The 22,612-nt window shown below is 56.3% G+C and overlaps 9 protein-coding genes across 9 annotated transcripts; 2 read left to right on the top strand and 7 right to left on the bottom strand.

Moving 5' to 3' along the window:
- Positions 1-670: 670 nt before the first annotated feature.
- B0T15DRAFT_166990 (uncharacterized protein) lies at positions 671-3,774 on the bottom strand. Its single transcript, XM_062862176.1, has 2 exons — positions 1,120-3,774; positions 671-1,054 (listed from the first exon to the last, which is right to left on the bottom strand). Exons 1-2 carry the CDS (start codon positions 3,279-3,281, stop codon positions 772-774), a joined length of 2,445 nt encoding a protein of 814 aa, XP_062722977.1. The 5' UTR covers positions 3,282-3,774; the 3' UTR covers positions 671-771.
- Positions 3,775-3,980: 206 nt separating this feature from the next.
- On the top strand, positions 3,981-5,233 carry B0T15DRAFT_529580 (DSS1/SEM1 family-domain-containing protein). The gene is made up of 3 exons (XM_062869116.1): positions 3,981-4,540; positions 4,659-4,770; positions 4,852-5,233. Exons 1-3 carry the CDS (start codon positions 4,408-4,410, stop codon positions 4,889-4,891), a joined length of 285 nt encoding a protein of 94 aa, XP_062722978.1. The 5' UTR covers positions 3,981-4,407; the 3' UTR covers positions 4,892-5,233.
- On the bottom strand, positions 5,234-6,990 carry B0T15DRAFT_529583 (phosphoglycerate kinase). The gene is made up of 3 exons (XM_062869117.1): positions 6,652-6,990; positions 6,148-6,568; positions 5,234-6,094 (listed from the first exon to the last, which is right to left on the bottom strand). The coding sequence occupies exons 1-3, from the start codon at positions 6,715-6,717 to the stop codon at positions 5,325-5,327; spliced, it is 1,257 nt and encodes a 418-aa protein (XP_062722979.1). The 5' UTR covers positions 6,718-6,990; the 3' UTR covers positions 5,234-5,324.
- Positions 6,991-7,409: 419 nt separating this feature from the next.
- Positions 7,410-9,258, bottom strand: B0T15DRAFT_529586 (uncharacterized protein). Its single transcript, XM_062869118.1, has 4 exons — positions 8,788-9,258; positions 8,558-8,648; positions 7,923-8,476; positions 7,410-7,852 (listed from the first exon to the last, which is right to left on the bottom strand). The coding sequence occupies exons 1-4, from the start codon at positions 8,854-8,856 to the stop codon at positions 7,739-7,741; spliced, it is 828 nt and encodes a 275-aa protein (XP_062722980.1). The 5' UTR covers positions 8,857-9,258; the 3' UTR covers positions 7,410-7,738.
- Positions 9,259-11,117: 1,859 nt separating this feature from the next.
- On the bottom strand, positions 11,118-12,776 carry B0T15DRAFT_166960 (uncharacterized protein). Its single transcript, XM_062862175.1, has one exon. The coding sequence runs from the start codon at positions 12,448-12,450 to the stop codon at positions 11,449-11,451; it is 1,002 nt and encodes a 333-aa protein (XP_062722981.1). The 5' UTR covers positions 12,451-12,776; the 3' UTR covers positions 11,118-11,448.
- Positions 12,777-13,102: 326 nt separating this feature from the next.
- On the bottom strand, positions 13,103-13,659 carry B0T15DRAFT_510502 (uncharacterized protein; the record flags this gene model as incomplete). The annotated part of the gene is made up of 2 exons (XM_062867857.1): positions 13,103-13,514; positions 13,595-13,659. The coding sequence occupies 2 exons, from the start codon at positions 13,657-13,659 to the stop codon at positions 13,103-13,105; spliced, it is 477 nt and encodes a 158-aa protein (XP_062722982.1).
- Positions 13,660-14,410: 751 nt separating this feature from the next.
- Positions 14,411-15,237, bottom strand: B0T15DRAFT_394169 (uncharacterized protein; the record flags this gene model as incomplete). Its single annotated transcript, XM_062864718.1, has 2 exons — positions 14,411-15,006; positions 15,081-15,237. The coding sequence occupies 2 exons, from the start codon at positions 15,235-15,237 to the stop codon at positions 14,411-14,413; spliced, it is 753 nt and encodes a 250-aa protein (XP_062722983.1).
- Positions 15,238-17,534: 2,297 nt separating this feature from the next.
- On the top strand, positions 17,535-20,368 carry B0T15DRAFT_393740 (uncharacterized protein; the record flags this gene model as incomplete). The annotated part of the gene is made up of 4 exons (XM_062864700.1): positions 17,535-17,820; positions 17,905-18,001; positions 18,075-18,442; positions 18,825-20,368. The coding sequence occupies 4 exons, from the start codon at positions 17,535-17,537 to the stop codon at positions 20,366-20,368; spliced, it is 2,295 nt and encodes a 764-aa protein (XP_062722984.1).
- A 91-nt stretch (positions 20,369-20,459) lies between these two features.
- On the bottom strand, positions 20,460-21,136 carry B0T15DRAFT_492695 (uncharacterized protein; the record flags this gene model as incomplete). The annotated part of the gene is made up of 2 exons (XM_062866874.1): positions 20,460-20,747; positions 21,050-21,136. 2 exons carry the CDS (start codon positions 21,134-21,136, stop codon positions 20,460-20,462), a joined length of 375 nt encoding a protein of 124 aa, XP_062722985.1.
- Positions 21,137-22,612: the final 1,476 nt, after the last annotated feature.

The raw sequence follows: 22,612 nt of genomic DNA on the forward strand, positions 1-22,612 counted from the left end.
TACCACTGTGCTGTGCATAAAAACTCTCAAAGCCAGGCCAGTCCTATTCGCCCTCTAGTTATTGAAATCTGACACTCTCCCACTTTCATTTTCAGAATGAAGCGAGATGGGGTGTTCTACTTTCCCCTATATCTGCTGCCTAACCCCGACTCAGTGTATGATGGCACACACACTCGGGATGAAGTTGAGCATGCGTCATATCACAAGAGTGGACTACTAAGAATGTGGATGGGCCACTGGATGGTTGGGCTGTAAGGGGAGGACATAATTAAGCGATGGATATCTAATAGTTGTCTTGTCTTGATTACGGTATGTAGACAGTCAGTCCTTCAGATGTCTAGATGTTGCCACGTGTGGTTAGGTGGCGACAGATTCCTGTCAGCCGCTGACAGCTTTGCCCGGCAGGGTCTTCTATGTCTGTGTGACAGCAGTATACAATGGGAATGTGCCTGTGACGGTATGTATACCAGGAGCATCGCCCGCTGCTTTATGAAATGTGTCAAAGCCTCCGGAAGCTCCTGTCGGAGTAGAATGTCCAAGACAGTTCAACCAAATCTCGTGTTCCGATGATGAGCAAGTAACAAATGATATACACTACCTTTCAATGTAGATCTATCCGGCCAAATGTATGTATGCCCTCTAGCCAATGCTCTATTGTGCATCCTGAAGTGTTCCTCTGCCGTATGCAAGCCAAGACGTAAAAGCTGACCCTTTTGAACCGGGGGAGTATGTACAGAGGGCGCGCATCCCACAAACTTGTTGAGATCTCGATCACGCCCACCCCCTTTTCACCCTCAGCCACTCGACAATCTCCATGCCGGCCTTGACTCTCAAGCCAAACCGGGCATCAAGCACAAAGCCTTCCCACTTGGAGACCTTGTCCAGGTACTCGCGGCACTCCTCTGTCTTCTGCCGCCGGAATGCCTCCACATCTTCGACGGTGCCCTTGGGCCACAACTCCGGGTCGCACACGCCCATCCACGCGATCGCAGCAATTTCGTAGTGCGCCGCAGCCTGGCAGTAGTCATCCCGTGTAGGGCCTTTGAACGCAGTTCTGCACAGAAACACGGTTAAATATTGAACGGCGACAAAAAGGGGGGGCCCAGGGGAACAACATACTTCTCCATCGTCAGCAGGGGCTCAACCAAGACTCTCGCCTCAGCGCCCCTGCCCAATTGCCTCAACAACGCCGACTCAGCCAGTGCCGTAATAGCCACCTCATCCTTCTCCTCTTTGATCTTGGCGAGCTTCTCCTTGGGAGCCGTACACCGCGTCCACGCCAGCAACACCCTGGCCTTCTCCAGGTATTGCGCAGACATACGCTTGCTGCCGTTCCACAGGTAGATCATCTCCACCGTGGGACTGACCGCCACCGCGTCGGCGAGATCCAAGCCTAACGCCTTGGCGCGCTCGTCCCACTTCTGCAGCTTCCGGCCGCAAAACACCTCGAACGGCATCTGCTTCTGCATGAAGCGCTTCTTACCCGCGACCGTGGGGGACTTGCGAAAGTACTCCTCGGCCAGCTTCTTGTGTTTCTGCGCCTCGGCCCGCAGGATCTCCTTCTCCTTCTCGTTTTCCTCCCCACCAGACAAGGCGGCGGCGGCGTGGACCGCGTCCCGGTACATCTCGAGCTCGGCAGCCCCGGCAATGTAGTAGTACAGAGCGTGGCTCCATTTGTTGAGCTCGACGCAGCGGAGGAAAGCGTCCCTCATGGACGGCCACTTCATCGCGTACATGGAGCTCAGGCCCAGCTCGAAGTTGTTGAGTGCCGTGACCTGGATCATGTTGCCGTCCATATTGGAGACGAGAAGGTCGATGGCCTCGTCAAGCTGCCGTGAGTTGGCAAGCATGCGGGCCTGCTCGAGCTTCCAAAGACACGAGTCCGGGTAGCGGGCCCGCATGGCGGCGAGGAGGGCGGCGCACTTCTCTTTTGGGTAGCCGACCATGTCGCGCTCCCTTTCGTTGCTCGTGTTGCCGTTGCTGCCGTCCGAGCCGGAGGCCGACGGGTCGTTCAAGTCGTGTTCGGGCGGGAGGATGTCGGCAAGACCGAGGAAGGTGTTGTAGTAGTTGAGGAGCGCCAATCCGGCCACTGCCCCGTTGATGTTCGGGAACTTGGCGGATTGCCAGAGCATCTTCAAGCCCCTCTCACGGTCGCCCTTGAAGCCGATAACATATAGCAGGCGGGAGAAAGCTGGAGGGATCATCGACAGAAGTAGTAGGAGGACGCCGAAGCACATGTTCGCGCCGCTGTGGACGAAGATGTCCACGGGTGACTCGAAGAGCGCCTTGTCGGCCCCATGGTTGTTCACCTGCGCCAACGTGGATTCTGCAGTCCGTGTTCCATCTACGGAGCATGGTTCTGCAGTTACCTGGCGGTTTTCAGCGACCGCGAGCTTGCTCAACTTCTCATCGAGTGCTACGGCATCTTCCTGGGCGGCCGTTTTGTCATGAGTATTCTCCGCGTCTGATACTCCTCTGCCTCCGTTGACAAAACCTCCGTCGCTGCGATCCTTGCCGTTGACTTTGGGTGTCTGCGCCTCCTCCAGATCGGCGAATTCGGACTCGTCGAAACTGCCCGGCATTGGGTCTTCAGCAAAGCTGTGTTTTCTCGGCTGTGGTATCCTCTTCGCTCCACCATGCCCGATAGAGTCCAAATACCGTGCCTCGGCTTCCACAATGCCGTCCAACGTGACGTACGCCTTCCGGAGCTTGTAAAACCCCTTGAGCGCCTCTGTCAAGCTTTCATGCATGACCCCCAGCACGGCGTTCATCAGCTGTGCCTCAGCATGCACAAGGGCAAACTCGGTGCCGGGCGGGTAAATTGCGCTCCCACTCCCATCCACGGAGGTCCCTGGGCCAGCAGCAGTCCCGTTGGCCGGCCTTTCCGCCCCTTTCTGGGCCTTTTTCATGTCATTCCACGCCCTGTTCTCCGTCTGGTTCAGCCTGTTCGCCGTCTCCGCCATGATCTCCTTTTCGAAGCCGAGGACAGATTTCATGAAGGTCGCAACACCCAGCCCGAGCTGATGGAAGGTGGACGAGTCTTCGCGGAGGCGCAGTCGAGTTTCCGCGCCGGCGATGTCGTCATTCATGATAAGCCCCGCCGCGGCCATGGCATCTTCGACATCGCTGGCCTCTTGTTCCCTGGCGGAAACACCTGCCCTGGCGTTGCCATTGAGTGATGAGGTGCTCGCCCTCGGGCTCTGCCCGGGAGTAGCAGTCTTCGAGGATTTTGTACTCGGCGCAGCGTTCGAGCCGCGGAACCAGGAGCGGAGGCCCGACATCGCGCCTTACGGAGTTCAAGTCCCCGAACAGCTGGGACGTCGGTTACGGAGGGTGGGAATGGTAGAAAGGAGTGACGAAGACGGCAGTTCTGACATGCATGAAGTAGAGGAGAGAACAGCGAGACAGGTCGGCAGAAGAAGGAGGAATTGAAACCACGGCGGCCAGGCCGGCAAGCCCGGCTGTTAGAGGCTAACAACGACTCGCGAACCGGGTCGCCAGAGCTTGCGTCAACCTTGTCCCGGAGCCTTGTTCTCACCAGCGGCATCAATGCGCCTCCACTGCAGTTCGACGCGACCGCGGGAGCAGGGGAGATAGTTGACCCCGCCGAAGATGGCTGGAGGTCCAGGCTTCTAAAGCATTGCCCCACTGACGATAAAGATGACGCTGACAGCTCCCGGCGATAAGGACATCACCGGGTCTTCATCTCCTTACTCGGGACGCTCATTGGTTTGCTGGCGATTCCTCGCAATACAGGGTTGTATAAGGAACTGAAAAGGAATCGACATAATCAAGCTTTTTTATACCTTTTTTACCGGAAACTAACCGGTCCTGTCCTAGCTTCCTTCGACATGGACGCTGGGAGCATGCCAGTTGGTCGCCCAGACTGCCCCCTCCGCCATAGTTGGACGGTGAGAGATCAAGGTAATAACTGTGTGGACGACAGCCTTATGTTACCGATAGTCATGGTTCCCAGTTAGGAGTAAAATAAGGGGCAGCTTCCCCCATCCAGTTTTCATAAGTTAGGTAACTTCAAGTTCCTGTGCCTGGATTAAATGTGACAGTGTGACGCAGTGGTCCGTGCGTCAGCCAAATGCCCACCAACGTGGCTCGCCTGCGCTGGTGCTCAGGTTGTGGCGAAAGCAATCGGGACCTGTCTAGCAACATCACTACGCAACTTGAACCAACCTAAGCCAGCACTCTTCCATCAACCTTTCGGCCTCTCCACTTGGTTCTCACTTACGGGCGGTCTGCGGCACAGCAAGAGCTTAATCTCCTGACCTAACGTGACAACCAGTTGCTTCTCGCCTCACCTCAACTCTCAACTTCAAGAGCTGCCGCGAACCACCTCGCAGCCAGCACCCCCCACAACATCCAAACTTCCGATCTTCACAACCCATTCTCACAATGGCCTCATCACAAAACACCAACAAGAAAGACGAGAAAACGGCCGCCGAGGCCAAGCCGGAGCAGACCGTGACCGAGCAGAAGCCGGCCGCGCTGGAAGAGGACGACGAGTTCGAAGACTTCCCCGTTGACGGTCCGTTTTCCCCCAGTTCTTCCCAAGATTTCGATATTCCCATAAGAGAATAACCATTACATACATATATTATAATATAAGACACATTACTAACCGTTGAGCTTTCGTGCGAAAACAGACTGGGCGGCCGAGGAAACCGAGGCCGCCGGCGGGGGCGGCGCGACACAGCACCTGTGGGAGGAGTCGTGGGACGATGACGACACGAGCGATGACTTTTCGACACAACTCAAGTACGTTCGAATAGCAATAGATGCAGGGCTTGGAAGATGTAAAGCCTGGGTGGAATCGTCATATGCTGATACACTGAGCAGGGAAGAGCTGAAGAAGGTCGAGCAATCCAAGAAGCGGTGATCTGCTGTTGTAAGGGAGAGGGGCAGCAAGTGATGATGGCGGCATGCTACGACGGCGGTCTTAGGGTACACCTGAACAGAGGGTGGCGGTGTGGTGTCTCGGTCGGGAGGCCGGCTTGGAGGTAGCTGCCAGACCGGGTCTAGAAGAATATCTCGGGGTGCTATGCGGATGCCACCCGGAGTTCACAGGGCCATTGGATGAGGAAGTTATGTCGTCGGCAACCAGCACTGTCAGCATACAGCTAGGCATAACGCGGAAGGCCACATCGGCCTGAACGCCCGTCTTACTACGCTCCATAGTCTGCAACGGGAGATTACTTTCAATTCTGGTCGAGGACCAACTACTTGTCGTGGTAGATTTGTCCATCATTCACAGCAACGACCTCCTAGTTTCATTACCATGAGTGCCCCCTTGTTCTCCAGGAGATCAACACCTACGGGCGCTCGCTCAATGCAACAACACCCGGCAGCGCCTTGCCCTCAAGGAGCTCCAAGCTGGCACCGCCGCCGGTGGAGACATGGCTGAGCTTGTCCTCGACACCGTACTTGGCCGCAACAGTGGCCGTGTCACCACCGCCGATGATGACGATCTTGGCGTTCTGGGCGGCCGCAACGGCCGCGTCAAGCATGGCCTTGGTGCCGGAAGCGAACTTGTCAAACTCGAAGACACCAGCGGGGCCATTCCACAGGATGGTCTGGGCCTCGTCGATGGCCTGCTTGAACAGCTTGACCGACTCCTCGGCGCAGTCCAGGCCCATCCAGCCGTCGGGGATGCCCTCCTTGTCGGTCGCCTTACCCGTGTTGGCGTCCTTGTCGAACTTGTCGGCCGTGATGAAGTCGACGGGCAGCACCACCTTGACGCCGTTCTTCTTAGCCTTCTCCATCAGGTTGCCCACCGTCTTGGAGCCGGCCTCGTCAAAGAGCGACGTCCCAATCGACATGCCGTCCAGCACCTTCTTGAAAGTGAAGGCCATGCCGCCGCAGATGATCAGCGTGTTGACCTTGTCAAGCAGGTTGTCGATCAGCTGGATCTTGTCTGACACCTTGGCGCCGCCCAGGATGGCCAGGAAGGGACGCTGTGGGGATTCGAGGGCCTGGGCGAAGTAGTCAAGCTCCTTCTTCATGAGGAAGCCCGCCGCCTTCTGCGGGAGGTCGACGCCGACCATGGAGGAGTGGGCGCGGTGCGCTGTGCCAAAGGCATCGTCTGGGAACTGTCAGCATGCAAACCCCGGTCAAGTGCCATCGAGGCTAACTAACTGATGTAGATATCGCCAAGCTTGGTCAGCCCCTTCCGGAACTCTTCCACCTTGGCCTTGTCCGCCTTGATCTTGTTGCCCTCGGCATCGGTGCCCTTGCCCTCCTCCTCGATGTGGAAGCGCAAGTTCTCGAGCAGGACAACCTGACCATTGTCCGCCTTGTTGACGATCTCCTCGACCTCAGGGCCGACGCAGTCGGGCGCGAAGGTCACGCTCTTCCCCAGCAGCTTCTCGAGCTCTGGTACGACCGGCTTTAGCGAGTACTTGGGGTTCGCCTTGCCATCGGGACGGCCGAGGTGGGACATGAGGACGACGGCCTTGGCGCCATTGTCGATGGCATACTTGATGGTGGGGACGGCGCCGACGATGCGCTGGGGGTTGGTGACCTTCTTGTCGGCATCGAGAGGAACGTTGAAGTCGACCTGCGGTGGAGCTCAGGTCAGCTTCCCGGAATTCCAACCAAGCTACGTAAACAAAGCAATCGAGGTGCAGCTTCGCAACATACCCGGATGAGGACCCGCTTGCCCTTGAGGTCGACGTTCTCAATCGAGAGCTTGTTCGCCAGAGACATCTTGATGGTTCTACTAGCCAATTGAGTTGGAAGCAAAGCTCTTAGACGGGAAAATGAGGTGAAGGGCAGTTTTATCGTGGGAGGTGTGGATAGCAGGTAAAAGACGCAGGTGATGATGAGCTGACCCTGCTGTGATGGAGGGGTAGAGGGGTAATAAATCTTGGTGGGGCAGCTGTCTCAAGCTATGAGGTCGGGCGATGGTTGGCTGATGGCGATTCATAGTCACCAAAGAATTAGAGGCATGATTCTATTCTCTTCGCTCATAGGCATGCATTGTAGAGCGTACTCGTGTGTTTCACTCATTGTTTTTTCTTGTTTTATTGATTCTTCAGGTATACCGATTATCGTTCCCATCTCTACTTCTGTTGGGGGTATCAGCTCACTCAACCTTCGAGCGGGACCTGTGAGCTTTGTCGGGACGGGAGCTGGTTTGCCCGGTCTCGGCGATCCGACAGGACTGCACTGGACCGGTAAACCGAGCAGAGTGTCGGTGACGTGTTGATCATCACTTGCGATCCTGGTGGCTTTACCTTTACCTCGTATTATGTGAGGTAGTGGTCACGCCAGCAAGTTCACTTGCCAAGTTTATGGACCAGCTACCGTGGTCGAAACATAGCAGCATTGCATCTGCAGATCCACCGCCGGTGCTAGCGCACAGAGTGGACATAAGAAGTGGACATAAAGACATCTTAGGTGTCATTGTCTATATAACTGGACATTGCCGGGAAAGCCTCCTGTAATCCAATATGATTCGTGTACCGATACGGGAAGCCTGCCTGGGAGGTAAGGAAGAAGCCCCCCATAACTCCATTCGCCATGACGACAGCCACATTCCGACCGCCGCCGGGTCCCGGTGCCGAAATGCCGAGTCCTAGAGCCGAGGAAATAAAGAAAGCCTAATATTCACTGATGTCCGCCACTGCCTTGTGTTGCCCTTCCGGACTCGACGGTCTGATTGTGCGCAATAAATCCGTCTGTAATTTCTGCTATCCGGGGTGCAGCTTCCGACCCATCGATGTTCTTACGGTAACCGGATATCGGACCTCCTGGCGATGCGCTCCTCCTCCACATCCCCGGCCGCATTGGTAAGCGACAGATAGGCTGTCCAGGCGATTCCGACTGTCGACACGAACGGCTATATGAACAGCAAGCGTCAGTAGGGGGTTCATGTTCCGAGGTCAGCCTTTGGGCGTCCAAGCACTCACCAGCTGGAACTGCACCGGCATCAAACGGAAGTTGATGACCTGCACCGCCGGCCAAAGCATGTAGTTTGCCTTGAGCGTCGGCACATACATGTCCCTCATCTTGTGGTACACGGCGCGACGACCACCACCCTCGGCGATTGTCATGGCCGTGAAGAAGCACGCCACACCAAATGGCGCAAAGATCAACTGGTCGAAGGCCACGCGCTTCATAGCCGGCAGGAAGGCGGACGACTTGGTGATGGGGAAGCATCGTTCAAGGAATTTGAACCAGCGGAACTGGACCGGCGCCATGCAGAAGCCGTAGGCCATGAAGCGGGTCAGGCGCTCGAAGTCGAAAGGGGGGGGTAGCCCCTTGGACTCCGGGATCAGCTCGTGGCTATTGAAGGGGTTCTTGCGGTCGAGCTCGTGGATCTCGATGGCGAGAGGGTCTTCCCTCGGGCTGAGCGGGCCGCTGGATTTTTTCCTTAGGGCACGCTGTCGGACCGAGGTGATGGTCTGCGCAACCGTATCCGCAACGCCGCCGAGGATGGCGTTGGTGACCATCATCGTAAGCACTGTTACAGTTCATTGCTATTAGCATCTCGTGTGGCGCGAACATGGACGCATGTTCGACGAAACGGTAAATGGGCACGTACGAGGTCGTTCATCATAGTACGCATTGAAGCGGCTCATAAGCCGCGCGAGGAGTGTCATCTCGACAAAGAAGATGATTGCGTGCAAGAGTGGCTAGGTTTAGGGCATTCTATTTAGCATTTTCTCCAATATGGTTGAGGCGGAGGATACTATGTGAGAGAGCCAAGGATGAAAGGTAAGGGCATTCGAGAGCGAGGTTGAACCATGCACTCAGGTAAGGTGGGCAACTCACAACTCGGCCATAGATGAACCTGCTATTGATCGCTCTAAGCCATCGGCGGCGGGTTAACTCCCAAGACATCGTGGACCCTACAGCGGCTCGAAGACGCGAAAGGGTTAAGATTTTGAAGGCCGATTCGAGGTTGCGGATTCCAGCGAAGGCCAGAGAAAGACGCCAAAATGTTGGCCGGACGTCTATGACGACAGGTGGCACAGGGGTCCTGTTCCAAGGAACCGAATGCGGCAATGACGGCCACCACGGGCCCGCAGATGTGAGTTTCACCTATCACTTGACCCAACGTCTATACGTGTAATGATCTGTGTTGATTTTCAGGGTTTGACAGCAAAAGTGAATGCGCGACCATGTCCCGGACCACGGCGGCTGCTGAAGATGGCCAGTGGTGTTGCAGACAGTCAAGTTCATTGAGCCGCTGTACCAGTGAAACCCAACCAGACATCGGATTTCGAAGATGTTCCATCCGCTCTAACAATTCCCGTCCAGGGGTGACGTCTGGGGGACCTCCCCACCTGCGACGCCAGCCTCTCAAAGTTCGGAGATGCCGTCGTGCAGCCGCCCCCCCTTTCCACGTTTCGAGCACCAACTCCAGCAGTTGTAAGATTGTTTGACCTTCGAACGCAAGAAGCTGCCAATCCCCACGGATTTCTTTCCTCAGGTTCCGGGATCGTCCTACATACGTTGACGACACAAGTGACAAGCGTCCAATAATCCTGTCTGTGCGGGGTTAGGGTTGGTACCGCAGCTCGGCGTGGCTCGCGCAGGAATGCTTCTAGTCCATACAATGTCACCTCACTGGCTCCAGAAGCACACTACCGGGAGAGTTCGCCGGAGGGCTGAACATACGCATTACTGCGACTATGAAACTCGACGATGAGTGGCAGGTCCCAAATCAACCGATCGCATCTTCTGCCTCTAAACACACATGATACATTAGCAAATCGAACAAGAACCCCGGTCAAACCGCAACGCTCCTCAACACTAATGCTAAACTCCAGGCCCCTAAGATCCCATGCGATGCTAACACAGCCACCAAAAAAACGTTGCACAGAAAAGCCATTTGTATACGGATGTCCCTACCAAAAGTTCCACCACACCGCCTTCAAAATTCTGCCCGGCAGAATTACCTGATTAGGCCCAGCGGCCTGCAAGCCAAGCCGATACCCCGCACATGTCAGGCATCCCCTTCCTACCTTGTTTCTTCCATCTGTTCGGCTTACCTACTTACCTACTATATACATCCTTACAAGCATGCCGCAACACGACATTGCTACGCGTGCCTCAGCACTTCTTTTGCGGCTTGTTCTAGAGCTTGATAACAAGACTATTGAAGCCCTCACTGGCTTGAAACCCCGTACCGTGGACCTTATTGCGCAACGAGCACTCGAGCGTGGCTTTGATCCGACAGCCTCCCCCCCTACCATCCTTGACGTACATGTTCAAGATGCCCCCCGGTCTGGCCGCCCTCGCAAGCAAGAGCAACACAAAGATGAGATCCTCGAGAAGGTACGGGCCAACCGATACGGCCGTGAGATGACATGCGCCTTTATCTCTAACGAGCTTGGCAATGTTATTTCGCCTATAACAGTCTGGCGGATCTTGCGGGCAGCTGGTATGAAGAAGACGAAGCCAACACGCAAGCCAAGCTTGACCGAGAAGATGAGGAGGGACCGCTTTGAATTCTGTCTCCTTTATAAGGATTGGACTCTCGATGATTGGAAGCGAGTGATCTGGTCTGACGAGACATCTGTTATTATCAATCATCGTCGGGGAGGTTACCGCGTTTGGAGAACTCCTCAGGAGAGGTTCGTCAAGTCAACAATTCGAGAGCGATGGAAAGGATATGCCGAGTTCCAGTTCTGGGACTGCTTCTCATACGACTCGAAAGGACCATGTCACGTTTGGCATCCTGAAACGGAACAAGAGAAGAAAGCAGCTAAACGCGACCTCGAAGAGCTGAACGCTAAGCTTGAACCTATCTTGAAGGAAGAGTAGGAGCTTGAGACTAAGATGCGGCGCCTTGGTCTTCGAAATCCTAGCGGTAGGCATCCTCAATGGAAATGGGATGCTAAGCATGGCAAGCTGACTCGGAGGAAAGGCTCAGGTGTGGATTGGTATCGCTACCAAAAGGAGGTTCTAATACCGAAGCTTATCCCTTTCGCTAAGTGTGGTCCTAATGCACTTGTTCAGGAAGACAGGGCTCCGGCACATGCACACAAGGCTCAGTTAGCTGTCTTTGATGCTGCTCATGTAGACCGGCTTCTATGGTGCCCCAACTCACCTGATCTTAATATGATTGAGCCCTGTTGGCCATACCTAAAGCGGGTAACTACAAAGAAGGGAGCCCCGAAGTCGAAAAAGGAAGCCGAAGTGGTATGGACACAGGCGTGGGAAGACCTAGAGCAGTCAAAGATACAGGCTTGGATTGAGAGGATACCATTCCACATCCAGGAAGTGATTCGCTTAGAAGGTGGTAATGAGTATAAGGAAGGCCGGCCAAAGGAACGCCGGGGAGATGTAGTTACAGGGCCGGGCCCTGATTTGGAATAGCTTCACTCCTAAAATGCAGGACGGTGGCTTATAGTGGCTTACAGCGCACGGTGTCTTGGCACAAAAGGCGGTGTGGTGGAACTTTTGGTAGGGACATCCGTACACGTATCATTCATACCGCTGCGCAGGCATCTCCACAGGCCGCGGCGCATGATTGTACCTCCCATCTCCACCAGGCATCTCTGCCGGTCCCAGGCTATCGGCAGGCATCTCCGCTTTCCCCGAGTTCGGCTCAAGCTCTACCACGCCGGTGTATACGTGATGGAACTGCTTCGCATCGGAAGGGTCCCCCGCAGCCACCGCTGAGTACCCGCCCGCTTTGTAGATAGGCCAATCGGGACCACCCGGTGATGCGCGACCTGCCTGGCGGCGGCGGCGGCGCCAGATGAAGATTGCGACTCCTACTATGAGGAAGAATACCGCGGCTGCACCGATCGCGATGCCTATGACCGCGCCCGTGGAGAGCGAGGCCTCGTTTTGGGAGGCCGGGGTCGAGCTGGGTGATGTCGGGGCGGCTGTGGAGGAGGAGGAGGAGGAGGAGGATGTGACGGTGCTGCTGCTGGAGGAGCCTGGACGGTCGGACGGCTTCCAGGCGAGCTGGATCATGGGCGCGAACAGGTGGAGCTGGGACACCCATGCGTTGGGGAGGGTGGTGTAGCCGAAGTTGTTGCTGGAGCCGCTCTCGCAGGACACGGTCGGGACGGTGGTCGCCGTCGGGTGCACGACGCACGTCTGTCCGTTAAGGTTGTCGCAATTGAAGCCCGTCGGACAGCAGCCCACGAAGGTCTCCTCCGCCTCCATCTGGTACTGCACCTTCCATCCGGAACTCTGGCCCGCTATCGCCGTGCACGCCGAGGTGTAGCCAGCCGGGCACGAGAGCCCGGGGGAGTAGAAGCCCCAGCCGTACAGCGGCTGACTTGTCGCGGGGGCGCCCTCCGTCGTCTCCGGCCAGCAACCGGGGTCGTCTTCCACCTCTGGGTTACACCGCTGTCCCAACCAGGCCACGTTCGCAGTCGAACCACCCCCAACCGCAACGGTACATTGGGGGGCCGGCGTGAAGACGGTCGTCAGGGGGCCAAGGATTGCCCGCGGCCGGTTGGTGTACGCCATCGCTGCTGTCGTTTGGGTTGGGGCTATCCTTCTCCTCCCTTTCTGATCCCCTTGTTCTTGAGTTCTTGCTCTTGCTGCGCGCTAGTCTCTTGCCCCAGGCTCCGCGTAACGCAAATGTCGCTCGATGTCGGCGAACGAGGGACCTCTGCTTCGCAAGCGCCACCGAAGTAGAGGTCAGACAATCTTCGAAGGCCCAAAGGCCTCCGCAATGGTTTTCCATCGCCAAGCAACCAGATCTTACGCTCGCTTATTGTTAGGCAGGGGGGAGGCATGGCGCCTCACACAGTAGTTTGTATATGCCCCAGTCGGGCAGCACGGGCGGCTACTGGCATCAAAGTTCGGGAGCCAAGATCCCGAACAGTTGCTAGCTTTGCACGTGGGCTGAACTGAACCCCTGTCTCCCCACCGCCATCGCGCATTGGATTGGCCTCTGAGCGAGCTCCTGAACTGGTCTAGCCCACGGTGCGCGCTTGTCGCACTCACAGCCGCAGCCGGACGAAAATCCGTCTACGGAGTAGCTGTGCCGTCGGGTTTGTCCGGAGGATTGAAACTCGTACACTCTACATCGCGACAGCTACGGACGTACAAACTAGAATATATCCATCCCACATCCCAGCACCTTCCACATGGAGATCCTAGGCGCGCCGCCTCCTTACAGACGCTTCTTCGCCTTCCCCGCCGCCGGCGCAATCCGCCCGAAGGCCCCAAACAGCGTCAGCCAGCGCAGGACGTTGAGCGTGGCGTTAACCGCCACGCCGCCCCAGACCATGTCGTTCCACAGGGACGTGTTGAAGAAGACCTCCTCCCCGACGGCGCGGTAGGTCGCGTACATGTGCCCGTAGTCGGCCAGCGCCACGGCAAAGAGGTAGCCCTTGACCGTGGCCGGGTCGCTCGAGAAGCAGCAGATCACGGCCATGGGCGCCAGCAGCAAGAACACGTTGATGAGCTGCAGCGTGACCCCCTCTGCTTGCGGGGAGAAGGAGGTGGTGGAGGGGCTACCGCCCGGGATCTGTTTCGCGAGGTACTCGTGTGGATTGCCCATTCCGATGATATAGGCCCATACGCTGGGACAGGCTGTTAGCTAGCTTTCCGGGGTGAGGTGGCTGGCCTTGTCGTGTGTAAAAGGATGGTGGTGATAACTCACAGCAGGAGGGGCTCGATGATGCCGAAGACGAGCAGCGGGAAGGTGGGCAGCGTCGAGCGGGCCATGGTGATGGTGGTGTTGCACCTAAAGCTGTTAATTATGGCTTTGCTCAGATGGGCTGAAGTTGTTTGTTCCGGTCGTATGAGGAAGCAGACGAAAAAGACCGGAACGAGGGCGCATTCTTGAGGCTTCTGCATCCTCAAATGCAGTCAGCAACGCATCACCCGGAGTAACGGTATATATGTGGGTTACACGACAGGGGTTCATGACGGGACGTCAGCAAACTCTCGGCTGACCTCCCCTCTTCCGAGACGCCTGCTCGCACTCCCATGCCTGGCTGCTCGCACCCCCATCAACGGTTCCCCTGCTGGAAGAGGGGAACCATTCCGGGATCCCACCATTCCTACAATAGAAAATACTCATGGGGAACAAGCCTAATCATGCTTATTATCACGGACATCTCAACACCAAATTTGTTCAGTTCGCAAGTCCCTGCAGGCATCGCTACGGAGAAATTGCATGCAAGTCCGCAGCGCGTCTCCTTACACCTTGCCATCATATTCAATGGCCTTTGCTCCAGGATTTTCAAATCATGATGGATCTCGGCACAGCATAATCATAGACGACAGCTTTCGCGCCGAGATGCGGAGACTCACTAACTATAAGTTACAGCCCCCATTGAGCTCTCGGTCGATCCGCACAAAGTAGATGGACAAGCATCGGAAGACGCAAAGGAGATAGCCCAGCGTGGGACATGGAAAGACCGGGCAGGCTATAGATCACTACCAGATGCTGTCACGGCGCCGCCGCCTATGATCATGCCCTCTCGACGACCTTCCATATCGCCCCGCCAACCTTCACCTCGTCATCGATGCTGGCCGCAGGCGCAAAGTAGGTTGCGACCTCGAGGGGTAGCTCCTGCTTGCCTATCCGGACTTGTCTAGCCCACATCTGCTGCCGCACATCCCACTTCAGCCTCTCGACCGTGATCTCATCGCCATCCCTCGCAAACGCCTGGCAGTACTGGCCCAGACGGACGACCAATCCCCTTCTCACCTTCCCCGGGGGATCGCCATCCTCCGCGCCCTGCCATTGCAGCGCAAGGCAAGTAACGCTCGTGCGGTCGGGGCCAGAGGGGGCGGTTGTTGACTCGATCGGCTCCGACCGCCACATCTCCTCGTAGTCCGTCTCGGCGCCCGTGAGCGGGTTTACCATCCTCCCCCTTTCCAGGGTCAGGGTGGGGTCAGAAGGATGGTCAAACATATCGCCTTCGTCCATAAGCCCCTCGGTGCTCTTCGAGCGTGAATCAATCCAGTGGTGCCAGCGGCCGTGCCTTGTGCCGTTCATAATCAAAGACGATTCGGATGTGCCGGCGATGGCCCAGTCGAGCCGGGACACCGGGAACATGGCATCTAAAAAATACATTTCAAACGGCCATGAGCATCCGTTGATGGCATGTGTTTTGCCTGGCTAGGTGCAAGCTCACCACCACTTGCGTCGTTACTACTACTAGTAGTAGTATCCTTCAAGACGCGGATATCGACGAACCGTCGCTCGGGCGTCGTCAACACAATGGTTGAGGTGGGCTCACTTGGCTCATCTGGCAACCAACGGATGTATTCTCGAACTGAAATGTCGCACATCGCCTCCGGAAGGGAGTGTATTGCCTTCTTATTACTGGGTGCTCACGTTGAAATGTTGACTCGGTTTGCAATTCTCTGAATCTCTGTGCGGGGACAGCGCTTCCCGTCCCCGATGTCGCCATCTTTGACCCTAACCCTACTTCCCCTGAACTTACCACATGGGAACTTGAGGCGTTTCTAAGTTCAAAAATATCTAACTAGCGGGAGAATCAGATGAACTGAAACAATTATTCGGAAGTGTCTCAACTTGCTATGATAGTGGATGACTATATCACAGATTGCTGTTCACATTTACTCAGGCCTTCACCCTCCATCATCGCAAAGCCATCCAAGTATCCCTTCAGCCGCTTAAATCGGAACCTCCTCTTATTTGGCTTATCCGGGAGGGGCTATCTTATTGACGGTGGTTATTAACCATTAGCGTTGTTGATGCCCTCATATGGCGGATTCCGCACCAGTGCAGTCCGTGTAGGGAGGGAGGATAAAGGGGTAAGAATGCCTTGTTCCCCTGATGGAGCGTGCACCGTTACTTGTCTTACAGAAGTGCTGTTCCACCCCAAGTTGTTCATGACCCCGGTTTCTGCTGCTGTTAGCTCCTCGGCTTGATTTCTCGCCATTACTGAACAGCACCCTCGCCGGTCCAGTAGTCCCAGCGTCCCTCTGCCGTAACGGTTAGCATCTTCTCCCTTCCTCCATTGTCATCATGACATGGGCACGACATACCTATTCAAGCATCCCAACATCCGGCTAAAAATCTTGCACTGCTCCATAAAATGCATGTACAAGGCTGCCAGGGTAATGGCCAGCTCGGACACCTCAAGATCGAGCTTCGGGGAGAGGGAAGGCCGATCAGCCGCCGTGAAATCAAAGATTCCGCAAACAAACAAAGACATACTAGTAGCTGCCTGACTTGATCGACGTCAACCGCATCGCGCTCCTCACTCATTGAGTTACTATTTATCAATGCGTTGGCCACCCCTTCTCAACCAGCACGATGCTGGTTCACACCGAATCCAGCTTCATGGCGGACGGGAGAGCGTTCATCAGCTGGTGACAGTGTCACGTCAAATTCAGTTTGAACTGACTATGGATGTGTGCTTGGTACGAGATGGGGTACCTCAAGGCCCATAGGCGACGGAGCTTCGCCTGGGCGTTACAATTTTCTTCCCTTCCGGCACGAGTGCTCTAGCAAAGTCACCGTAGGATAGTCTCGCGGTCTTGGATACACAATCACATGCATTGCCAACACTACTGCTCCTCGCACTGGCCTTTTCCCGATTATAACACAGCCTCCTCGACACCCCCGCCCGACAAGCCCTCCAACGGAAGTCCAACATCACCTACAAACTTAAAAAAGATATCGCCATGCCCGGGATCTGCTACTTTATCCAGACCAACCGGCGCCAATACCTCCACCTACGCCGCAGGGTTCTGGGCCGGCACCGACGGCCGGAGCAGCCTTTCCTTTCCGCTCAGCTTCCTCTGGAATGTGGACGGCACGGCGGCCAAGCGGTCCGAAGACCGCCAGCTACCGTCCTGGTCGTGGGCGCGGTGGACGGCAAAATCTCTTACGGGGCTCAAGACGGCCATCGCTCCGAGCTGCACGAACTATCTCACGGGCGAATAGACAGCCAACCACTTCGTGGAGGAACAGGTAGCAACCTTGTGGTAGCTAGCTAAGGCGGTTTGGACTTGAACCTCGTATAAGACGTTGGCCGAATTCTTGATCAGTAAGCAGATACTGTGTCTGGTACTAGGGCTAGTTGGAGTGGTGCAAATTCCGATTTGGCACTTATCGCTACCCGACGGAATCGTCAATGCAGTTCCTGACAACATCACCCGTGGTCCAGCGTGGGCGTATGCCCCGTGCAGTGGCATCGCCGGGAGAAGTCAGCCGCGCATGGGATTCAGATGAGTCGTTGGGTATGAAGACAGGCTCAACATTGTCGCCTATTTTGCGCATGACCACGTCGTACAATGAATCGATGCATGCGCCTTATAACCCCTGACACTGGCTAGCCACGTGCCACTTACATGAGATCCGATCGTTACGGCGCCAGATTTGGGAGCGGGTCAGCATCCGGGTAATGCCGCGCAATGCCGCTCGGGCGTTGTTAGCTCCGGCCTGAAACAGTGTGTTGGCCGTCATCGGCATAACGTTATCGGCTTATGGAATGGTTCCAGCTCTCTAAGTTCTTCAACCAAACCACGCTGCGAGTGTCGCGAGCTCATTTTCGCACTACCACTCACGTACCTTACACACTACACCCCCAGTACCATATACCGAGGCAACAGGAATGGCGGTTTGTTTGACGTGCCGAAGCGCGCTCCGGCGCCACATAGACGTGCTCCGGAAGTTGCGCCAGCGGCGGGCGCATTCCAGCGGCAGCGACCCGACCAAGGCTGGCAAAGATGCGCGACCGCAAGAGCAAATCCCGACACCCAACAACGTACCGACGCTGAACTTCTGGCAGCGGCTGGGCCCGCTAACGAGAGCGGCCCAAGCATATGCGCGCGCCCAGCGCAAGAGGCCCTACACAACCCAAGTGTGCACCTCGCTGTTGATCTACCTGTGCTCTGACAGTGCGTCGCACCGCTGACCGAGACCTCATGATGTTCTCGTTCCCTGGATCTCGGTGGTTTCGGGGTGCTGACTAGCGGCTGCAGTCTCGGCGCAGAGCATGGGCGGGAAGGACTATGATCCAACGCGGACAGCGCGGTCGTTGCTCATTGGAGCGGTGTCGTCGATTCCAAGTTATAAATGGTGCGCTTCGTGTTCTCCATTTGGGCATCCGATCAATGCATCCGACGGAGACTGACAGGAAGGGCTTTTGCAGGTTCGTCTGGCTCTCCGAGAACTTTAACTATTCGTCGCGCATCCTGTCGCTGGTCACCAAGGTCGTCGTCAACCAACTATGCTTCACGCCCGTCTTCAACACTTATTTCTTCGGGATGCAGGCACTACTGTCGGGCGCCACCCTGCCCGAAACCTGGGAGCGCATCACAAAGACTGTCCCCGTCAGTTGCGTCAACTCGTGTAAGCTGTGGCCCGCAGTCACGGCATTCAGCTTCGCGTTTCTTCCGCTCGAGTATCGACCTGTCTTTGGTGGTGTGATTGCAGTCGGCTGGCAGACGTATCTCAGTTACCTGAATCGCCTGGCGGAACGGAGCAGCGCCGCGAAGCTGGGATCGCTCGATGGTCCGAGTCCAGCAATAGAAAAGTTTGCCGCATAGAGACCCATTGGGAGCACAACTGTGTTCTAGGCATATCGGAGTTGATGAATCTGCTGGGGGATTAAAGAGTTATGCTGGCAATCGTTCGGATATAGATTTGGCATCAAGAAAGGGGATAGAGGTTGGCGTCTTGGAAAAGTTAAACTTCGTTCCAGGTTTCTACCAGGTAGCAAGAACTCGTACGATTTGAGAGATGGATCAGGCGTCATGCTTGAGGATTCGCATGCTTGGAGCGCCAAGACGGACTCACAGTGTGGGCTTGTGTGGTGCTCAAAATGGCACTGTACGGACAGCCGGAACAACGCACACAACCCGAACTCTAAACTTCCCAGTCTCGAGCCATCACCATTCAGCCGACTCCGGCCGTCGCTCGTTTCCCAAGCCATTGAGCGCTGGTTTCGCCCAGTTCTTCCCCCTGAAGATGGCGGGCACATACCTCAGGGCCCGGCGCTCTCTCGCAGCAACCTTTAGACCGCTCATCAACCCCCGTGTCTCGCGGCGACCTGCATCCACGACTTCGACTTCCGCTTCCACACCCACGACCACCACGACCACCACCAACTCCAGTCGCTCTTCCTCCACAGCCCGAAACATGTTAGTCGGCAGCATACTAGTCACCACAGCCGGCTTAGCCTACTACTACGCAACCGACACCCGCGCCTCCTTCCACCGCTGGCTCGTCCCCCCACTCCTGCGCCTCGTCTTCCCCGACGCCGAAGATGCCCACCACGTCGGCACCGCCGCACTCAAAGCGCTCTACTCCCTCGGCCTACACCCGCGCGAGCGGCCCTCCGCTTTAGGCTCAGACCCACAATCCGATAACCCGCTCGCGGTAACAGTCTTCGGCACCACGCTCTCCAACCCGATCGGCATCTCGGCCGGGCTCGACAAGGACGCCGAGATCCCCGACCCGCTCTTCGCGCTGGGCGCGGGCGTCGTCGAAGTCGGCGGGTGCACACCGCTGCCGCAAGACGGCAACCCGCGCCCGCGGGTGTTCCGCATCCCGGCCGTGGACGGCCTGGTCAACCGGTACGGGCTCAACTCGCGCGGCGCCGACGCCATGGCCGCGCGGCTGCGGGAGCGGCTGCGGCGGTTTGCGAAGCGTCTGGGCCTGACGGAGCGGGAAGTGATGGACGGCGAGCTCGAGGCCCGCGGCGTGCCCACGGGGAGCTTGGTCCCCGGCCGGCTGCTGTGCGTGCAGATTGCCAAGAACAAGAAGACGGACGAGAAGGACATGGATGCCGTCATCCGGGATCATGTGTACTGCGTGCAGAGGCTGGCGCCGTACGCGGACGTGCTGGTGGTGAACGTCAGCAGCCCCAACACGCCGGGCTTGAGGGATCTGCAGGCCGCGGAGCCGCTGGCGCGGTTGTTGGGGGCTGTGGTGGACGAGGCGAGACGCACGAGCAGGAAGGTCAAGCCGAGGGTTATGGTCAAGGTGTCGCCTGATGAGGACGATGATACGCAAATGGAAGGCGTGGTGCAGGCCGTGTGGATGAGCGGAGTGGATGGCGTTATTGTTGGCAACACAACGAAGCGCCGGAACGGGTTGGTGCCGCAGGGCGTGAGGCTAAGCGGTAAGGAGCAGAAGGCGCTCGTGGAGGAAGGAGGGTTCTCTGGGCCGGCCATGTTTGACCGGACGCTGAGCCTAGTGGGGCGGTACCGCAAGATGCTCGACAGCTACTCGCTCAAGAGCGCTGGCGTGGAGGACGCCTTTCCGCCGCAGAAGGTCATCTTTGCCACTGGCGGAATCACTAACGGGGAGCAGGCGCTGAAGGTGCTGAATGCCGGTGCCAGCGTAGCCATGGTCTACACAGGGATGGTTTACGGCGGCTCTGGCACGATTACTCGGATCAAAAAGGAGATGTCAAAAAAGCTTGCCCTCAAGGAGGCATAGCAAATTGGGCTGCAACTGCGGCAGCGGCTTCAGATCTGGCTGGCCTCGTGTACCTTACGTACTAATAAAACCAAATATCAAGCCCGTTCCGTCACTCCTGGAAATCCGTGCTGCACCAGATTTCCTCATAATCCTTCACCATCTCAGCCAACTCGTCACTCAACGCCCTCATCTGCTTGCCCGTGTCGCTTCCCAACGGTAGCCTCAGCCACCTCTGCTTCCCCTTGAACAGCCCCTCGCCCGCCACATACTCCCACATCCTCGCCGCAAACGCCTGCGTGATGCCCTCTAGCGCGACCTTAGTCGCGCAGTACACCCCGTTGGAGGGGTAGCCGTGCAGCGCGCCGATGGACGAGAGGTTGACGATGGTGCCTTGGTCCTGGGCGCGTCAGGCCGGGGAGGATGGCGCAGGTGGTGCGGAGGATGCCCGAAGACATAAATGTCGAATTGCTTTGGTTACAAGTGCGTCCTGGTGTCGTGGGCTTAGGTGATGGTTATTGTGAGGTGAAGGCAGGGTTTGGTCTGTGCAGAGGCGTATTGCTGTGTCTCGACATGCGATGCTTTCTTGTCAGTTGTTCATTTCCCCCTGCGAGGAGAACAGGTCGTAGGGCGGGACCTTGACGCCATCTGTCTTCAGGCTGTCTGGGACTAAATGGACGGTGATTGAACGGCGCTAATGACATTGTCGCCTCCTTTGAGCGCCTTGAGGGCCAGCTCTCGGCCCAAGCCTGTGTTGGCGCCGCTTATGTGCCACACCCGAGGAGCCATTCCATTGTTCTTGAGCTCGAGTACGGATGCGCAATGGTTTGAGAGACAAGTATCGTGAATATTGATCCATGTGAATCTGGCCCACGCGTTGGCCCATGCGTTCCTTTGACTTATACTGTAAGGCATCTCCTATACCGTCGCATTCCCCGCTCGTGGCCCTTGGGGGTTCTGGGACTCTGTTGTCCACCGTTCCCATTGAGCCAAGGCTGCATCCGGCGGAAGAGACTCAGAAAGTATGAACGATATGTGGTTTGCCTCTTGCAGGTGAGTCCGCATCATGCGTTCATCAACCAGTGGCATCCCAGCAAGAAGATGCTGCTGTAGCTGTCCACCAAAGGAGCTGGTACTCAATGGGTAACCCGAGCGCCTGATGGTTCTACATATGCACCGCCGGCACACTGAACCAATATCAACGCCTCCATGATCGTAGGCAGTAAGTAGTTTTTTGTTTTTCGCATGAGGGTTCGTTTCAAGAGGCTTGAAGTACCATTGTCACAATAGCCTATCTGTGTAACTGATGAGAGAGGGAGAGGCGTATCCACTGCGTTCAGCACAGCAAACTCTAAGGCCAGCCTCGCAAAACAGGGCGGGCGCTTCAACGGGAGCTTTCGGCGCCGCCCGATTATTCTCTACATTGCCTCCGGCCCAATGACCGGATCGGCGCCGGTGATGCCGGACCAGACCCACTCAAGCTAGGTCCACCCGGAGCAGCTGACACCCTTCTCATCCCGGCCAAAAAGGTAAATGGTCGTATACCATCCCTGGAGGTTGGCATTTGCCTTGATAGTTTAGAAGTCAGGTCAGTATGACCCGATCGGAAAAGGAAAGAAGGGGAAGGGAAGAGAGACAGAATACTGCCTAGGTAGTAATAAACGTGAAAGTTAAGAAAACTAAGAGAGAGAAAATGAGAACAGGGAAAATCAAGAGATACTGTGCTAGCCAGCGTATCGAATTTAGGAGAATCGGCTCTGTCACTATCGCCCGAGAAGGAAGACCCGTCCATCAGTCATCGCAGAGCAGAGAGATGGCCTGCTGGACCAATTGGGATTCTAGTTTTATGGTTTTGGGAATGGAGAGCATGGTCTAGGTATTCCACACACTATCACTATTGACTTGGATAGCCGCTTGGGCGAGCTATTGATACTTCTTGAAACGTTGTTCCTTGAGCACCTGAGCTGTATTATAGCCATGTCTCAGGAGATTCTATCTCGGGGAGTGGTTGCTGTGTAGAAACGCCGGAGCAAGCAATGCCTACTCAAGGACCGGGCAGTCCGTGGACTGACCTTGAAGTAGAGTCTTTGGCACTGATGGAAGTCTTTACGTGTTCGGACGGAAGTAATGCCAAATTATGAGCTTTCACATGGGAGGTCCTTCGATGGCTTCTCTGCTGGGTATCTCGACAATGGCATAAAATCAGGTCCTCACGGGCGAGTCCCTTATATACTACCTTCCCGGGTCAATGTTTAACCAAGCACC

This window comes from Chaetomium strumarium (assembly GCF_033439665.1).
Source record: "Chaetomium strumarium strain CBS 333.67 chromosome Unknown B0T15scaffold_3, whole genome shotgun sequence".
Classification (NCBI taxonomy): domain Eukaryota; kingdom Fungi; phylum Ascomycota; class Sordariomycetes; order Sordariales; family Chaetomiaceae; genus Chaetomium; species Chaetomium strumarium.

Bases quoted from the DNA above. Each gene is read 5' to 3' on its own strand.
- B0T15DRAFT_166990 (XM_062862176.1), bottom strand. From the start codon at position 3,281: ATGTCGGGCCTCCGCTCCTGGTTCCGCGGCTCGAACGCTGCGCCGAGT. The intron at 1,055-1,119 runs GTATGTTGTTCC...GTTTCTGTGCAG, and splicing joins CCCCTGCTGACGATGGAGAA to AACTGCGTTCAAAGGCCCTA.
- B0T15DRAFT_529583 (XM_062869117.1), bottom strand. From the start codon at position 6,717: ATGTCTCTGGCGAACAAGCTCTCGATTGAGAACGTCGACCTCAAGGGC. The intron at 6,569-6,651 runs GTATGTTGCGAA...GCTCCACCGCAG, and splicing joins GCAAGCGGGTCCTCATCCGG to GTCGACTTCAACGTTCCTCT. The intron at 6,095-6,147 runs GTTAGTTAGCCT...GACAGTTCCCAG, and splicing joins GCTTGGCGATATCTACATCA to ACGATGCCTTTGGCACAGCG.
- B0T15DRAFT_529586 (XM_062869118.1), bottom strand. From the start codon at position 8,856: ATGTCTTGGGAGTTAACCCGCCGCCGATGGCTTAGAGCGATCAATAGC. The intron at 8,477-8,557 runs GTACGTGCCCAT...GAACTGTAACAG, and splicing joins GTACTATGATGAACGACCTC to TGCTTACGATGATGGTCACC. The intron at 7,853-7,922 runs GTGAGTGCTTGG...CTGTTCATATAG, and splicing joins TGCCGGTGCAGTTCCAGCTG to CCGTTCGTGTCGACAGTCGG.
- B0T15DRAFT_166960 (XM_062862175.1), bottom strand. From the start codon at position 12,450: ATGGCGTACACCAACCGGCCGCGGGCAATCCTTGGCCCCCTGACGACC.
- B0T15DRAFT_529580 (XM_062869116.1), top strand. From the start codon at position 4,408: ATGGCCTCATCACAAAACACCAACAAGAAAGACGAGAAAACGGCCGCC. The intron at 4,541-4,658 runs GTCCGTTTTCCC...GTGCGAAAACAG, and splicing joins CGAAGACTTCCCCGTTGACG to ACTGGGCGGCCGAGGAAACC. The intron at 4,771-4,851 runs GTACGTTCGAAT...TACACTGAGCAG, and splicing joins GACTTTTCGACACAACTCAA to GGAAGAGCTGAAGAAGGTCG.